The sequence below is a fragment of the Perna viridis genome, chromosome 1, assembly GCF_037379345.1.
Source record: "Perna viridis isolate PV_CMFRI_1.1 ecotype Kerala chromosome 1, ASM3737934v1, whole genome shotgun sequence".
NCBI classification, from domain to species: Eukaryota; Metazoa; Mollusca; class Bivalvia; order Mytilida; family Mytilidae; genus Perna; species Perna viridis.
In genome coordinates this window covers 65,247,788-65,267,048 of record NC_142445.1, presented here as the reverse complement: position 1 = coordinate 65,267,048, position 19,261 = coordinate 65,247,788, and the positions used below count along the sequence as shown (strand labels likewise).

The 19,261-nt window shown below is 32.8% G+C and overlaps 2 protein-coding genes across 3 annotated transcripts in view; one reads left to right on the top strand and one right to left on the bottom strand.

Moving 5' to 3' along the window:
• The window catches only part of LOC148629881 (phosphatase and actin regulator 1-like), a 58,222-nt gene extending 49,984 nt beyond the window's left edge, over positions 1–8,238 (bottom strand). The window contains exon 1 of the mRNA XM_088558947.1: positions 8,090–8,238. Coding sequence (XP_088415073.1) covers positions 8,090–8,201 — 112 coding nt within the window. The 5' untranslated portion in view covers positions 8,202–8,238. The remainder of the gene's footprint in view (positions 1–8,089) is intronic.
• LOC148629880 (syntenin-1-like) lies at positions 75–17,790 on the top strand. Of its 2 annotated transcripts, none has more exons than XM_088558994.1 (8): positions 75–153; positions 9,134–9,206; positions 9,690–9,878; positions 10,297–10,470; positions 10,892–11,067; positions 11,453–11,624; positions 14,458–14,549; positions 16,512–17,790. In XM_088558994.1, exons 2-8 carry the CDS (start codon positions 9,153–9,155, stop codon positions 16,564–16,566), a joined length of 912 nt encoding a protein of 303 aa, XP_088415120.1. In that variant the 5' UTR covers positions 75–153; positions 9,134–9,152; the 3' UTR covers positions 16,567–17,790. The 2 variants fall into 2 exon arrangements, with proteins under 2 accessions (XP_088415120.1, XP_088415110.1); XM_088558984.1 differs by lacking the exon at positions 75–153 and adding an exon at positions 8,421–8,559.
• Positions 17,791–19,261: the final 1,471 nt, after the last annotated feature.

Here is a 19,261-nt window from a genome sequence, read left to right as displayed (position 1 = left end):
TTGGAATAGATTTTGCACTGATAACTCACTGAACTCCAAGATACTTAACAGAATGGTTTTTTTTTCTAAGGATGCTGATACCAATATTTATATGGCAGGGAACCAGAGCAGGACGATGAATTGATTTTACAAACAACAAAGGAACTTATAAAGGTAAGGATAGATCAATAATAGATTTGTAAACAGAATTGTGGCTTTTGTGATTGATAGCAATTTTATGTGGAATAGAGTCAACCACTAGCAAACAGAAGATTAACCAAGGGCAATAACTCATGATTGGGCATGTTCCTTCAATATTTTTTTTTCAATTATCAAATACATGTAACATGGATTACATGTACCAGTATGTGGCTTTTTACAATGCTTTCATACATGTATGTTCAAAATTCAAATATTTCCTTAAGTTTAAAGCTAAAAGTAGAGATGTGTTCAGCAGTTTTATTATTCAGAAAAATAATTTCACCTTCATTTCTTATTACAATTCTGGTATATCATTGTTAAGACAGATTTCCTTTTTATTAATTGTTACATTATGGCACTATATAATATTCATAAATATATACTACTGGCTGAAACCAAAATAGAAGTCAGCTCATTTCATCTCCTTTGTGAATATCATTAAAGTAATATTAAAAGATTTATATCATATGATAACCCTGGACACTAAAACTTTTCTTTTCTGAGATATTGAGACATGCAATAGTTTTATTTTAACTAATTGGCTACAATTGTTAAAGAAGTCAGAAACTTCTACATGCTGTAATATGTATCACATTGATTTGGCTGTTTCATAGCTCTATAAAACGTAATTAAAAATGGTTATATTAATTATATTTGAATACTTGGAGGTATTGTGAGTTTGATGGTTGCAAATCAAATTTAGTGCTGAGGTATCAGCAGGGCCAGTTACCACTGATGTCATACAATGCCCTTATCTTCATTAGGATGTCAAAAATATAATCAGGTCTGTGAAGAGGAAAAAACTGAGAGTAATCCAGGAATGTATACAAAATGAACCCTAATAATAATAATAAGTTACAAAGAATGTACCATTTTTACCACAGAGGCCATAAAATGTAACAGTTCTCAAGGAAAAATTAAGTAAAGTCTCTGTACTTAAAAAAAATTTTACAATTACATCTCAATAGGAATTTTAGCAATACATTTGTTGTTAAAATGTGCAAAATACTTCTTCATTTAAAATTGTACGACATGCAGTGGTGTAGCTAGAGTTAATTAATGTGTACGCCTATTTTACAGTGAGGGTCTGGGGCCGCTTAAGGCCTCCAGTGGGTCCAGGGGGACCAGCTCCCCTGAAGCTCCTGGGATTAAGGAAACGCAGATGATGTTTGTAATTGAAAAAATACCTCAAAAAGCAAGGACTCATAGCAGTTAAGTTCTTTAAAAGTAATCACAGGAACTTGAAATCTTACAATTTTTATGATTCTTGTATGTTTGCCTGAGGGATTATTGTCTTACTGTTTTTATGTTGTATTGTGTTATTTTCTGGTATCCTTTCATTATCAGTGATTTGCATATATTAGCAAGATAAGTTGAAATTCATTAAATAGTGAAATGTTTTAATTTGTGTATTTTATACAGTGTTCCTGGATTTTTCAGAAATTGAGGTTTCCTCAGGAAAAATCCATATAAAATCAACTTCAGTCAATGACTGCTTTCCTAACAGAACAAATCCTTACAGCATATGAAGTTTTCAACTTGCCACGGGAAAGTGTAACTAAGTACCTAACTTTCCCAGACCCAAATTTCACTTGCCCCGGGTAACGGGAAATAGGAATCCTAGAACACTGATATAGATGTAGATCAACTACAAGTATCGACTATTGGTATCAAAACATGCAAATGAAAAAAAAACACATCATGCAGATATCAATCAACCTATTTACTGGTTTCAGAGGAGTTACAGTTCTAGTCAGTCTAATAAATGAGGCCCATCTTCCTATTTTTTCGTGATGCAAAACTGTCAATTACATTTTCTACATTTATAGGAACTTCCCGGGGAATGTGCAACAACCCTAATGATTTTTTTTGTTAATGTGTACGCCCGGGCATTTTGACGTAAACGTAGCTACGCACATGTGTACAGGTACTTTATGGTCTGAAATACTGCTGCTCAAATATAAGTACTCTGTACATATCTATACACATATATGTATATATACATGAACTTATGCATGTATCAATCATGAGTTTTTAAAGTGTTGAATACTTGAAAGACAAAAACAGGTCCATAAAATAAAATATATTTACCTATCGGTGAGAGTAAGATAAAAAGCTTTATAAATCATGAACTAAGATCTGCGAGAGTAGGCATTCAAAGTTACATTGTTATATTAGATAAAATTGGTAATGGGTGTTGATAAAAAGTCAAATATGGAAAATTATATTCAACAGATAAGATAAATGGTAAAAAAATTCTAAACAATAGAGGAATGATAAAAAATCAAAACCTTGGAAACCAGTTTATTTCAAGTAAGTTGTAACAATTTTACAGAGAGAAACCAAAGCCATACAAAATGTACAAAATATATTAAAAAAAATGACAAGACGGTATAGATGTCAGAATAATAATCATGACTGATTTTATTACATGTATTTAGAAGAGCAACATTTTGTAGAATAAGAACAATTAGCTGTACCAAACAGATAAAATCTGAATCATCATTTCAACATTTAAGGACTAGATCTTATTGACCTCCCCCAAACCCCTTTTTCCATTCTTAATTTCTACTTTCTGATAATTAATTAACAAAACATTGGTGGCTTCTCATACTTATTGTTATTAAAAAAAAGTATGTGCACTACCTAAGCAAACCATATAATTTCAAAATGTGTACCAGAATTCCATTAAATTTGTCACAAGTGACAATGACTCATTCCTTCTCTTCATTTTTTAATAAATTGATTGGATAATTATCACTCATGAGGTCTACTTTTGAACACTAGATTTACCTCTCCCTCAATGTTAATTCAAACAAGACTAACAGAGTTACATCCCTTTAATTATATAATCCTAGTAATGATATTATTATATGTAGGTATCATATTTGAATGTAATGTATGCAGAACTAAAATGGTATATGATAGTCTTAATCATAAAGAGTTACAATCACTTTGAAAAATATGAGTCGTAACTACTACTTTATGCATAATACAAATATTCTAAAAGACCACAACACAGCTAAGGCTATATGTAATGCATATAGAAACCAACGTATTTCACTACCAATAGACTGATAAATATATTTGTTTTTAACTAGTGATAAAACTAAAATACAAGATATATTTCCATAGGTAGGAAAACAAACTGTGCACTTGTTGCACATTCCTAAATCTTTATCACCAAACTATGATGTACACAGAAAATTTATATGCAAATACATGATACCTTTACTTTAAGAACTAGTAAATGAAAGCTGTACATACATGTATTAATGCATTGTACACTGTAAACAGTATATTTTCTGATGAGAATGAAGAAAATTAAGGCAGTGTTAAGCCAAAAGAAACAGTTATCAGTAATTAAACAGTAGGTCTCCTATCTGATGAAGTTTTGATTCATTTCACAAACTATGACAAAATCCCTCTCCTAAATCATCTAAAGAATCGTCTCGTCTTATGGTAGAACTGTTCAACCAGTTTTATACATCATATTGGGAAAGGACGGTCATAGTAATTTTATTTTGTGAAATGAACATTTCATATGTAAGTCACCGAAGTGAATAGGTAGGTAGGTTTGTTTTTTTTCACTTCCTCCAACTTAAAACATTCTAGACATATACTGCAAATGTTTTGTATTATTACTACTTTGATAAGTCTACCCATGTAGTCATCTTTTACACAGGGTCAGCAATTTATATATTAATTGTGAGGTTGTACAAAGCTGAAAACAGTTACAGGTTCACAATTGAAAAATTTGATGATATATGAAAATCAAAATGTGCATATGAACTTTAGGACAACCCAGTATAATACACCTGCATACGAACTTAAGGACAACCCAGTATAATAAACCTGCATATGAACTTTAGGACAACCCAGTATAATAAACCTGCATATGAACTTTAAGACAACCCAGTATAATAAACCTGCATATGAACTTTAGGACAACCCAGTATAATAAACCTGAACAGAAGTGTAGGTGAAAGTAATCTACTCAAAACACCGGCTGAAATTTCTTTGAATTTACCAAGCTTCATGCAGTCGTTTGTTTCCTCAATATTAACCACTGCAGACAGGCCTATTGAAATTCTAGGGCATAATTCAAATCCTAAGTGATTTGACAACGTCACGTAAAATCATTCACTTTTTTCTAACTTTGCAAGATTCTTGCATTTTTTTAGAGGGTTGGCTGCAGCATCTAGAGTAAATTTCAAACATCAGACACTGTTTGGAGCTTGTGTACATAAAACAGTTAATTGTGATGTCACAAATGTCAGTTTTTCATCTGTGGGTTGAGATAAGGAACTCTCAGATGGCTAAAAATAGGAATAACCTTGTCTCTTTAGTGAGAAAATTATTATATGCTTATGTACAAAACTATAGATATATTTATGCCAGATACTGTCCTCACTTAATATTTAAAAAAATCAAAGACTGAAGTCTTCGAAGTCGCTTATCATCAATATTCTCTGTCACTGATTTTGGCTTACTTTCACCATCTGAAATGGCAAAAATGCGATATGCTCTAAAATCGGGTGACTTCCGCTAAAATCTTGGTTCTCTTTATATGATAGTGTACTCTTTCGTAAATGTAATGACCTGAATGTTTTCAACTACCTGGAACTAGATAAAACAACTGGCAATGGCTATTTATAGATATCGGGGTTCTGATAATATATTTGACCTATAAATAGTCAACTGTAACAAGCTGCTGTGTTTGCATCGAAAACTGGATAATATTACATTAAAATTTGATGCTAACTGATCATTTAATCTTTTAATGTAAACTTCCAGTTCTCATACAAGCAAAAAAAAACCACACAAAGACATGCATATTATATTTTTTTTAAAAGAGGGACGTTGTAATGATCTTTTGGTCGCCCATGATATAGACCAGGGAACCAGATTAAACAACTGGCAATGAATATTCATAGATATGGGAGCCATGCTAATGTACAGGCATTTCATTAAGAGGCGATACCAGGTACTTTTACCCTTCTAAGCTACTGAAAGGTACCTCCAGAATTTTTAAATTTCATATATGCTAAGAAAAGAAAATGATAAAAAGTACCTCCTACAAAACCAATAGTACCTGCATTCCAAAAAAAATATGAAACCCCCGATACATGACCTATATAGTGAAGCATGGAGCCCTTCATGCACATAGCTACGTTTACGTCAAAACACCCGGGCGTACACATCAACAAAAAAAATTATTAAGGTTGTTGCACATTCACCAGGAAGTTCCTGTAAATGTAGAAAAAGTAATTGACAGTTTTGCATCACGCAAAAACAGGAAAATGGTCCTTATTTATTAGACTGACTAGAACTGTAAACTCCTCAGAAACCAGTAAAGAGGTTGACTGATATCTGCATATGTGTTTTTTTTTCTTCATTTGCATGTTGATACTTGTAGTTGATCTATAAAATACACAAATTTAAACATTTCACTATTTAATGAATTTCAACTTAATTTCCTAATATAAGCAAATCACTGATAATGAAAAGATACCAGAAAATGACACAATACAACATAGAAACAATAAGAATAATCCCTCAGGCAAACATACAAGAATTATCAAAATTGTAAAATTTGAACTTCCTGTGATTATTTTTAAAGATCTTAACTGCTATGAGTCCTTGCTTTTTGGGGTATTTTTTTCAATTACAAACATTGTCTGTGTTTCCTTAATCCCAAGAGCTTCAGGGGGGCTTTGCCCCCTGAAACCCACTGGGGGCCTTCAGCGTCCCCTAGACCCCTCACCGTAAAAATACTGTAGGCAACACAGTAATTAACCAGGGCTCAAGCTACCTGAGAAAAGCATGGAGAAGTGAATTCTCTTTCAGAGAGACACTAGGGAGAAGTGGGGATGAACAGGGAGAAGTGAACGCATCATTTACTAATGCTTTTAAATTACATGTGTTACATGTTACTTACATGCACACAATATAAGTAAGCATTTCCATATATTCATTCTCTTTTATTGAGATAAATGTTACTTTTTCTTTAAGCTGCATATGTAACTAAATATTTTAGACAAAATGAAATCAGCCTGCTGACTGAATGATCGACTGTATCATATATTTATGAAATTGAATTTCTAATCTATACCTCTACCCCTTACCAAATTTATTACAGAAAAATTAATATATGATTGAGCAAAGCAAAGCTTCTTGCAATGCATTGTCCTACTGATTTTGTTTTTTTAGCAGCACTGGAATAGAAAATTTCAGGCAGTGACATTCTGTTGGAATTTTCATTTTGTTCTGCTTTTTTTTCCTGATCCCACTTAATCCATAATGATTTTTGTTCAAAATATCCAGTCTCTTGATATAAGTTGATCAAGAGTATCAATAATCACGTAAAAAAATTATTAATATTACTGACAAATCAAGACTGAAACTTTATCGACACATATTGTAGGCTACAGCAGTCGGTACGAATTCGCCTCAAGCTAAAGAAATGTTCCATCGAAATGGAGATTTCACTGTTCTGATATGAAATATGAAGATCAAAAGAAACGCTACGGGTTTTCTGCTGAATTATCAATTGAGATAAGTCCAAATATACCGCACGACAAATTTGCACATTTTGTAATGAAATGTGAATGGTAAAACATGAATTATTGTAAGCTAAAGTGAAGAATGTTCATTCCGTATCCTGTCTTAAACGTTTAAAACAAAAAGCTCATGAAAATACTAGCTTGTAACCGATAATTCAATAGATTTTAAAATTTTTACTATTTACTTTCTCGAACAGGCGCCATTTTTGTTTGAATTGTTATCGGGAAAGAGATAACTCTGGTGAAATACCGCTAAAAGACGGAGTATAGTCCCGATTATGGGCGATGTCTGAAAATGAGATGGCGACTTCACTTTGCTTTTGGTGTCATCTGAGGGTGAAGTGAGCGACTCCAGGGCGACTATATCCCCCGAATCTCCCATTGGCATGAGCTCTCAATTAACTCTAGCTACGCTTCTGCCCTTATGCCAGAATCGCAAGTAAGCTACGCTCTGCCCTTGTGCGAGAATCGCAAGTAAAGATGCATGTATTGATCCAAGAATCAACTATTCAAATATGCTACATTTACCTGTAACATTAGATGATCACCCTTATATAAGGACAATATGGGATTTTATTATGCAATATTAACACCATTACACACTGAATATAGAAAATATATATAGATGAACACATAAACGAGAACGAAATGCTTTCAAAAACATCAACAAGAAAGTGTGTCATTAAGAGAATTGGACAATGAGATACATTTTTGTACTTGTACATTTGCAGCAAACAGTTGAACAAAATGGAAAAGAAGTCCAAAAATTGAAAAATTAAAATTAGATATCTGTTATACTATGGGTAAAAATGTCTACAAGATGGTTAAAAAGGAATAACTGGCACATTAATTTATTCTTACTCTCAAGCTCCAATGTATCATGTCACACCAAAACATGTGTAAAGGAAAAGCCTTGCCACTCAAAGGGTTCATGTCAAAATAAAATTTGATTGGTCCTTGCAGAAAGCAGCTCTGAGAAACCAATGTAATTGGGGGTATAAACAAGTTTTCTTCATAAGTGTCTTACATTAGAATGAGATTAGAATATACAGTATTCAGTAGTCTTGTACTTGTAGTGAGCTGTACTAAAGAATTAACAGAATACTCCATAAAATTTATTTCATGATTTGTGAGGTCGGTCAGAAATAAAATCTGTTTGTTTTTCTTGAATTGTATACTTATTTGATACAATTATAAATAAAAACCTTTGACATTCAAAAATGGAAGAAAGAATGACTCAAACTGTGAAAATATTTTTGAAAAGAGCGGATATCGACCGCGGGTGGGGACACTTTTCATTCAATAATACGCTTAACATTGTACAAAAAATCATGAAAATTTACCCTTGTCGGAAATTGTGTTATTTAAAGCCTCCAGGTTTGGTTGTGGGTCACTATTGCTACGCTGTCTTGTGTATTTTTGCTCTGTCAAGCTTTCATCTGTTTTGGTGGCCATGATAAATGGCCATTTTAGGGTTTACTTCCGGTTCTTTTTGTATTTTTGAATTTCAGGGTGCAAATTGAAGCTAATTAAGTACATAACTTAACAAAATGCTTCACTTTTTGTAGATTTATTTTCTAATAAATCATTTTATCACAATAATGAGAAATTATCACCGGAAACATCGTGATGTTTACTGTTACTAAAAATAGAAAAACTAGCCGAATCAAAGGCACATGACAACTGACGTCATTCATTCAGGAGACATTGTGAAATTTTGTCATCAGCAATACACAAAAACAAGGAATACACAGCTACAGTATAACGTTGTGATTGTTTTTGCTCGCGAACCTAGTTGATATTTGAAGCCGAAGTATGTATGTCTAGTTAATACCTAAATGCTCTATTGTAACCTTAAAAATCAGTGGCTAATTTCCTGATATAATTTAAAAGAAATCAATTTGTCAAATTTGTGTATTGCAAGCTCTAATGACGTTAAAACTGGTTTTAATGTCTGTCATTTGAATTGAGTTCGAAATTTTACCTATATTTATTGTACATGTAAGCAGACAAAATATACAGATAGGTTGTGTAAGCTTCCAGGATTTCCTTTTTTTTCAAAATTTACTTCCTGAAGTATTTACCAAACTGTACAGGCTTTTATCACTGACAAGGATATTTATATAAGTATATTATACACATACCTGTTAACCCTCCCACATTAGGGAGGGGGGTCTTCTTCAAAAGCAATGAAAACTTTAGAATATCCTGCTTAAAAATGTAAAATGTATTTAAAACATGGAACAAAAATGCTTTGTTGCATTTCTGTTACTAGACCCCCTTTTCAGAATTTCTCGATCTGCCACAGCAAGGCTAGGTAAATTAAAGAATGTTTACATTCAACAGACCACTAAAATAACATTACACATTTCTGTTTCTTTTTTCAGGTAATATAAACATTTAAATATGTCTCGTTTATATCCAACCCTTGAAGACATGAAAGTTGACCAAATGCAGCAGGTATTTTATAAAATGTTCATTCTTTTTTATTTAACTAAAATTGGTGGGTTGATAATATTGGGCTGCAATTTTGATTTGACAAATTTTGATCTTTGCGCTTCAACATACATGTATGTTTGGCAGAAGGAAACACATTAATAGCTACAGCTAGCAATCTTGTTAATAGGGGACATTTTAAAAAAGGTAATGAAAGAACAAAATGATTAAATAGGATGTGAATAATGCTCATATGATAAGAAAAAAATACATTAATTGGTTTCCCTCATGGACAACCTCCTGCTGTCATGTATTTTCTTATTCTATTGTAATGTAAGATGAAAATCATTGTTTAATAATAATTAAATTTAAATACAACAAAAGAAAAATGTAAAAAAAAAATATAATATTAATTATGATATAATTAAGTTTATATAGAACATACATCAATTGTAAATCCTATCTTGTTCAAAATTGGAAAATGTCTCTTTTTTTTTAACTTTTTAGGCTCAACATCAGTATGAGACTGCTGCAAGTCAACAACCAATAACCTACCCAGGACAGGGGGCACCTGCTCCTACTCCAGCCTCCTACCCACAGCAGGGTGGACCATCTTTGTATCCATCACTAGGGGAATACATGGGTTTAAATCTAACACCAGAGTTTGTTGAACAGAATATGCCAGTTGTGGCTCATGTGAGTAATGTGGGAATACATTGTTTTATTTTTACCAAGGTTTTAAAGAATGACCTGTTTCAAGATCTCTCATTATAACCATAGTTTTTACACATTTTATCTTTATATATGGGACGTATTTTGGTATACCAATCTCTGTCTGTTGTTCACACTTAGGACTAGAACTCAAAATTTATTTCAATATTTTTCATGCAACAAGATTGAATTGATTTAAGTTTCATTTTAGATTGTTTTGATTATCAGTTAATACTGTTCTGATTAATTGACAATTTATGGAAAAAGGAGGGGTGACAGTTTCTTGTTTTAGGACAGTACCGTAACATTGCCTTAGTGGATTTTTTTTGTTACATTTTTTGCAATATTTTCATCATGGGAGGAAGCTACTGTTTGTTTTTCATTGACTTCCATTTTTATTTAGCAAGGAATGCAGATTGCCAATGTTCCCACCCCAAGTCAGACTATGGTTGCCCCAGTTACAGGACAATCAAACAAGGGACTAATGAGAGCTGAAATCAAAGGTGGTGTAAGGGAAGTTGTTGCCTGTAAAGATGGAGAAGGGAAGATTGGTCTTAGGTTGAGACATGTTAATAATGTAAGTCCATGAATATGGCCTGTAAGCCTTGCATATTTACGTCAGAACTGCCATCAAGACATAATCTACCATTCAGGTAACTGAAATTGAAAACTTTAGCAAATCTATTGGACTTTACAAGAATACTTTGTCAACCATATATTATTTGTAAAAATACTTTCATTACTTGAATTAGACAAATTGTGTGTCATTTCCTCAAATATGATGAATAATTATTGTGTCACTGAAGTTTTTTCTCACTAGATTATTAGAATGCACATGTACATGTATATAAGTTAAATTGTATATAAATACATGTACTTCACATATACATGTTTTGAAGTGATCATATTTGATTAAATACACATTTTGTGGAGTATTGGTTTGAAATATTTTCTTCCTTATCAAGGAAATTATAATAATTAGATAAATTTTTTCCTAGGGATTGTTTGTGGCACTAGTACAGAACAATTTACCAGCAGCATTAGCTGGTTTAAGATTTGGTGACCAGATTTTACAGATAAATGGACAGAATGTAGCTGGATGGAACACAGATAAAGCCCATGAGGTTTTGAAGAAGGCAAATCCAGAGAGAATTGTGTTCGCTGTCAGAGACAGGTTTGTCAAATTTCTTCACTTTTAAAATGCTGTTTTTAATCATAGGCATCTCTTCTTTGATAAATGCTGCTTGCTGCATGATGGGATAAGTGTTTAAAGCAAATTATTCTGGACAGTTAAGAGAACAAATTCTTTTTTATTTTGAAATATATTGTTAAAAGTACATTTATGAACATGTATTTATGTTTACTGCATCTCTTGCTTTACTCAAAAAGGAAGTCACTGTCTATGCAATGGCAAACATGGAGAATTAGTAATTTTTCCAATAGAACAAAAATATTTTTTTGGTAAAACAAATCCAATTGACATTCTGACACTATATTTTTTAAAAGATAAATGCACATGAAATGGTATTCTGTTTTAATATTTGATCTTTTTTTACTAGACCATTTGAAAGAACAATAACAATGCAGAAGGATAGTGCTGGTTACATTGGATTTGTGTTTAAAGATGGGAAAGTCAAATCCATTGTCAAAGAATCTTCAGCGGCTAGAAATGGAGTATTAACTGATCACCATTTGATTGAAGTCAATGGTCAGAATGTCGTTGGATTGAAGGTATGACAGAAATCGTGTTCATGTTTATTTTTAAGTCACACAGATATTGTTAGCAACTTCTAATTTCAATACTTTACATTTACATATGAATTGATCATTGCTTATATCATTGATTAGCATAATCATATATTTTTACACCACATTTTGCTGCTGATTGGTGCTGTGTTTTCCGTCAAATCTAGCTTCATACGAAATCAAATTAAATATCATACACATGTTCTATGTGTGTTTTGTGCTTGTATGAATATAACAGGAAGTTTACATTAAAAGATTAAATGATCGGTTATCATTGAACTTAATGTAATATTACTCAGTCCCCAATTCAGACGTAGAGGCTTTATATATATCGGGTCCCTGATAATGTTTATGACCTATATAGTCATTGCCAGTTGTTTAATCTAGTCCCTAATCTGGTTTCCTGGTCAGTATCATAAGCGACCAAAAGATCGCTAAAGGTTTAAGAGAAACTTGTGGAATGAAAACATTTCCCACATTTCCTGATAACCAGTTGTTTTTGATTGAGAAACATTCAGATCATCATGGTTACAAAAGAGTAATCAAATCAAGGAAAACAAGATTCTAGCAGAAGTCACCTGATTTTATAGCATATTGCATTCATCTGATTTCAGATGTTGAAAACAAGCCAAAATAAATGGCATAGAATAAGTGATGATTTGCAACTTCAGTCCTTGATTTTATGTTCAAGTGGAGCTGTAATCATCCATGTCAGCTTTTTCTGTGTAGTTATATTCCATATACACTTGGTTTTCTTTGTAAACTTGAACATTACTTGGTTTATCTGAATGAAATTTTACAACAAGGTTCCTAATCAAGGAAGGAAGATTCAGGTACTACATGAGTTCTGTAAAAGAAAGTGGATGTCTATGATATTGTTCCACAGTTTTCTATACCAAAGTCAGACTGTGATTATTTTAAGATTTGGGTTTAAGACGAACTGTTTAGGTATGAGGGACCAAGACAGGGCCATTAACATTTTTCTGATGTCAGAACTATAACTTGGCTATAAGTAAGTGGTGTCATACCTCCGAAGAAAGGTTGGGATTGATTTTGGAGATTTTGACTGAAACGATTTAGAAATTAGAGGTAAAAAAGGGACCACTTCTTCTGTTCTGTTCAAATTCCTATTTTGTGTCAAATGTCTAATTGCAATAAAAATTTAAATCTGTAACAAGCTGAAATGGTGTATGCACACTTGCCTCAACTGTATCTCGGTTTTACCTCTCTGGTCATATCAAGTTGTTTTATGCATAGATCTATGTATGGCTAAACATATTGTCAATTAGGTGTTATATTGGTGACAAGCTATAACTGGCCCTTAAACTGGAACTTCAAAAATATTGTAGAAATTAAAACTCCAACTTATTATTCGAACGAATATTGAGGTATTATGGAATGAGGTTGTCTTCATTGTTGTAGTCAGCATTCTTAATTTTTTTTTCATTTCTGTGCGATAACCTTTAGTTGTAGTAGATCAAATGTCAACATTTTTTATACACAGTATTGTTACTTGCTACTTGAGGAAGCTTGCTATTTAAAATGGGGTCACTGGCCCCTACCTTTCTGCAAAAAAAAGGGCCAATAGAGATAAAGGAGGTTTTTATTTTATATTGATGTAGAATGATTTTGACAGTTTGTTTCTTATAAAACTTTCTTTCTTATATTTAACTGAGTTAAGATAGCAGTTAGCATTGTCAGTCTGGGGGGGGGGGGGGTATGGCCACTCCCTAAAGAATTTTTTTTTATTTCTGGTCTGATTTTGAATTTTTCTATATTAGATTCCTCATAATTTCTGCATTTTACAATCAGGTTTCAGATGTCACTTACGGTTTTCAAGTTATAAAGGTCCAAAGGAGGCCACCACCCAAAAAAATCCACACTTTTTATTTTTGGGGAATTTTTTAATTTTTTTTTTTTATTGGATTCCTAATGAAACATGAGTGCTAAGAAGTATGCTTAGCATATTCACTCTATCATTTACTGTGTTTTGAGGTAATGAGGTACAAAGTGAATCACGAAAGCAGGCAAAAGCACAACTTTGTTCTTAAATTAAATTTCAAAATATTATAGGATTAAACAGCTATTTTCGGTCGTTCATGCATGTATGAATGGATCTCAGAGCTCCCAAACTCAATGAACAGCTTAAGGCCATTCCTGAAATGTTTGGGAGTGGAGAGATCCGTTCATAAATGCATGAATGACCGAAAACAGCTGTTTAATCCTTATAATTCTATCCCAACATTTGGGAATTATTTTGTTTTATATGTGTTGAATCAGTAAATGTATTAATAAAATCTATTCTGGGACAATTTAATTTGGGGCGAATTTACTGGTAGTTAGATTTTAAGCATTTCTTTCCCGGAGCTGAAAATTACTCTCTGTAAACAAACTTCACCAGTAAAATCAATAAACTATTCTTTAAGTAATGGCTTTATTATGCTGTTTAGTTCATTGCCACACTCTTTCGAACTACACGGCCGCCATATTGGTTTCAAGTTGACTGGCGTTCATGCATGTATGAATGATCTGGCAAAGTTCATGCAAGTATGAACTTTCTGGCAAAGACGTTCTCGACCAATCAAAAATGACTCTATGCATGAAGAATCTCATGATTAGAATTATTGTACAATATTGTTTCCAAATGAGTTGTTAGGCAAATGATGAACTTTATTGGTAAGTCCCTTTGTTTAAGTGTGTCAAAAACTAATATTGTGTCCACACTTGCCCAAAGTTCAAGTGGCTGCAGCTCATGCTGCACTGGGGGAAGCTTTTAATTTTTACATTTGTCTCACATTGATGTTGTATTCAATTTCAGGATGATAAGATCTCAGAAATCATTGATGCTGGTGGGAGAACCATTACTGTCACACTCATGCCTTCTTTCTTGTATGAACATATTGTCAAATGGTAAGTGGTTGGATTTTGTATGGTTTGAATGGAGGAATAATTTAAAAACTATGGATTTACATATGAAATACTTCATACTCAATTAAAACACGATTATAAATAGCCTCTTACATCATTTTATAACCACCTCAGTGGTTTAGTGGCAGTGTGTTTGTCCAGAGTGTGGAAGATATTGCATTTGATCCCCAGCTAAGTCATACCAAAAACTTGAAAGTAATCAAGGGAACCAAGATTCTAGCAGAAATCGAAAGAATGTTATCCAGAGACAAAGACCAGACATGGAAAACAGAAAACAGACACTCACAACAAAGAACATAAAATAACTCAAATAATTTGAAGATTGGTACCATAGTCACATTTCTGCACCAAGCATGCAGCATTAGAGATAGAGCGACAACTCAGAATGACATGTCCAAGATGGTGACATGCTTCATGGGCTATTACTGTAAACCAACTTATTTTCAAGCTTAATTTATTTTTGCCAACTTTGCAGGCAAGAAAACATTGTATAGAGTGGTTGTCATACTACCAGTAAATACTTGACAAAAAAAATGGTAGTTGTTGCTGCTCTGCCAATCCCCAAGATAGTGATCACTGGTTGGCTCAGAGCCATTTATATGGTATATCTGAGTGGGTAGGCATATGATATTTACCTGCAAGCTGTTCTTTGTATGAACATACATATTCAAATATCTGGCTGGGGTTGTTGGACGAGTACAAAGCACAGTGGCGGAGCCAGACAAAAAATTGGGAGTGGTCCCAAATGAACGTCAATTGGCTTGATTTTTTTCTCATCCCTGACTCATTGCAAAAGTTGAGTTCCCACCATAGTTGTAATAATGACTCATCTATAATATAACCTTGTTAAAGCAAGTTTTCATTTCAGTATAAAACTACACATTTAACAACTAACGGCAGGGTATAACTACTTTTCTGAAAAATATTTTCATTTTTCGTGTTTTTTTTCTTGTTATTCTATGTAAGCTATGCACGGACCATTTGCAATAATTAGTGGTTTGATGAGAAAACACCTGTAATCGATCATCTGATTAAAATAAATAATTGTAACTGTAAGAGCTGTAATTTTAAAAAGGTAGACATATGAGGCCAACATATCCATCTGACCTGACCAAAAACACTGAGATGTTCTCTTGGGGACCCATCTTTAGGAACAAGAAACTAAAAAAAATATTTATGGTTCAGAATTAAAAAGTTCTTTAGAAACAAGGATTTTTAAAGTCTACTATAATAATTCCTGGTAAAAGTTATTTTTTTCTGTTCATTGCTGAGTTGTTGTTTGCAAGCTAATCAGTAGTGGTTGTTAAGATGGATTAATATTTTTTTTTAAAGTGACGCTTTGAATAGATGAGCGTCTTTGACTTCTGCTAAATTCAAAAATTGTGACTTTTTTGGCTCAAATACTAAAATGACATCCTCCTTTAATTTGCTTTTGGAACCTTGATGACCTAAAGGTAGTAGTCAAGAAGTTGTTTTGACAGTTTAATACCATGTAAACTATACTGATCACTATACTGCCATTTCGTAACCTTGGAATATTGCAATCCTATCAAGTATTACTATGAAAATTATTTAATAACAGCAACTGTACTTTGAGAAAATTACACCTTGAAAAAACATGAGGTTCGACAAGTGGGTGGTCCTATGCTCCATGGGACCACCCCTGGATCCACCAATTTGAAGCAGGGTCTGTTTGATTGATCATCAACCATTCTCATCCTGAAAGGCATGAATTATCTGTCATAGGACATAAATTACAATCAACCAATCAGTTAAAAGATGTACAAAAATAATGTTGTTAATTTATCTTTCAAAAAGATATCTTTAAATTGTTTTTATGATAGATATATTTTTTTGCTCCAGGAATTCAGTGTTTCTAATGAAGCATTCATATTTGTCTGTGGATACATTTTATGGTTGATATATTCTTGTCTTTACTTTCAGTATGGGTAACAGCATTGTGAAAAAACTAATGGACCATAGCATACCAGATGTGTAAACAAAGGAACATAACTGTGCACAAAAAATAGACCAATATTTATTTGTACATAGACCATTCAGTTAAAGTCAGTAGATGATGATTATGAAGATACAAGACTTTTACATCATGGTTCTGTGATTTCAATAGGAATGGTCAGCCCACCAGATCTTATACACAAGTTGTTCAAATTTACATCATAAAATTTATATGAAAAATTATAAATATGTGCTTTAATACATTGATGTGGTAAAAGTGTACTTTCTGATCTTATTTTACTAAATTTTATCATTGTACTTACCTTTCCTTTTAAATGCCACTGACTTTATGCTTTGGGTTTCAAATTATGTACTTTTTTTGTAGGTACATTAACATTGTAGATGTATAGAGTTGTTTACAGGTATATTTGTTTTTGTATGGAATAATGTCTTTGTGCATGGAGTATTTGACAAGGTTTGGTTCAATTATAGAAAGTGTCAATGCTAAGTGTCTCAGAATTATTTTATTATTTAGTTTCCAAATTTAGTAAATGACTTCATCATGACTATTGAACTATCATACAGTTCATTTGTACATGTACATTTGATGCATTGTATTTCAGCTTTTATAAACATTTTTCGTGTAATGTAGTTTTCAGTGTCAATATTTAAGTTTGGGCATACATGTATGTCACAAGGTAGTGTTCATGTGTGGTATATCCTCCATCAGCATATTGCATTGTGTCCTGTGGTTTGTTTAGTCTTGGTGCCCTCTTAATTTTGTTGTTAAAGGTAAAATCTTTTAAGTTTTTTTTATTCATCACTTTCAGATTGGCCATGATATTGTAAAATGTGTATACCTTTTTTTGCAAGAGCTAGATAATTCATTATATGGGCTATACTGTCAGCCACACAGTTCTTACCCATTCTAAATACAATGGCTTGAATCATTTTTAGATACTTTTAAATTTCATAGAGTCTAGTGTGTATGCTTTTTGCCAAACCAGAGTCAAATGTATTGACTTTAAATATCCTTTGGTTTAATTATGATTTATCACATCTTAAATGTTTTTGAATATATGTGGTCAGTGCAACTCCATGTTGAAAATGGTAATGGCTTTTGTTTCTATGCATATGAATTTATTATTTGAAATCAAGAGGGTAGGCTGTTGCACATTATTTTTGGCTTTCTCACTTTGTTGTTGCTATTATCTTATTTTGTTATACTTTGTTAATTGAAATTAATTAAATACATTGTCATATAGCATGTTATATAGTTCTGTATAAAGACATGTAACCACAAGTAGTTACACTGAAATCTCTCTGACAGAAGAAATGAAGCAACAGGGAGCCTTAATTATTCACCTGGATACACACACAAAAATAATAATTTCTTACAGGAGACTAAAATTTCAATCAGTTCATATACACCCCTTGTCAAATTATGCCTTTCTAAAGGAATCTAATGAGCTATTTAAATAAATTTGAGTCTCTTATTGTCTTTCCCCGTCAATATCTTCCTTTGGTGTTTCCATTAAAGGGAAACCAATCCTTTACTGGATACTAAAAGCCACAAGAACAACTAAAAAGAGAGTTTCATTAATTGCTCAGTCTGCAAAGTGCACTACCAAATCCCTATTTAAGCTGATTACTTTCATCTTAACAATTGTAAAAAAGGTCTTCAAAATAATTATCATTTATGATATCCCATGCAACAAGTTAAAACGTAAGATCTATCTGTCGGCTCATCCCTGTGTCCTTCAAAGTGTTATAATCGTGTCGTTGCCTGGATTGCACCTCAATTTTATGAAGAATTTCTTTCAATTTAAACTTCATAGTGAATAGTTACTAGCGGTGAAAGCTTGAATGGGCTTGATATTCACAGAAATTGGCCAAGGGGACCAATTTTTGGGGATTGTGATTTAGTCGATGACTAATGGTCTGATTTTATTGCGCCTTCATTTTTTCTTTCAAACTCTGATGAATAGTTAGTAGCAATGAAAGCTTAGATTGGATTGATTTTCAAAGAAATCGGTTAAGGGGACCACTTTTTGGGGTATAGGGATTACAACTTTTCCAAAAAGTGCAAGTGAGGGCGCTTGGTGTATTATGAACGCGACACAGGAGGTGGCATTAATCAAATGTGGATTTTGGATTAAAAAAATATGAAGAGCTCTTAGACTAAAATATATTCCACGTAGCAGCATGAAAGTTAATTATATTCATCGTGACAGCATAAAAGTTAGATTTTCCACTATTTACGCCACTGTCTCATCCAAAACTAAAAGAAAGACCTCTATTTTTTTTCATTTAACTGCTGTTTTTTACAAAAAAAACTCAAACGGAAAATAGGTATATGTAGTTTCGTCACTGGCCACGAGAAATCTTACTTTGTGAAAAATAATCATCAGCAAACACACAGGGGGCAAACTTCTTTTTATTGCTAACATAAAAATATTTGTACAGTTTATATATTTTGTTGGATTGATCTTTCAACAGAAGGAATTCCGATGGACACCAATTGTGCACCCCACTTGTTCTCACTATTGCGCTACTAAAACGCACACTTCATGCAAAACTGACTCCAACAAAAAGGAGCGCAAAATGACACAGTCCTTTAAATCCAGCTTTCGCTACACACATGTAGATGGTATCTTATCATTACGGCACTGGCTATTTTCTTCTCGAGGGGGGGGGGGGGGGTGGGGTTATTCCCGCAAGCAGAAAAGTTAATTTAT

Coding starts and splice junctions, on each gene's coding strand:
- LOC148629880 (XM_088558994.1), top strand. CDS start 9,153: ATGTCTCGTTTATATCCAACCCTTGAAGACATGAAAGTTGACCAAATG. Junction 9,879..10,296: donor ATATGCCAGTTGTGGCTCAT/GTGAGTAATGTG, acceptor ATTTTTATTTAG/CAAGGAATGCAGATTGCCAA. Junction 10,471..10,891: donor GGTTGAGACATGTTAATAAT/GTAAGTCCATGA, acceptor ATTTTTTCCTAG/GGATTGTTTGTGGCACTAGT.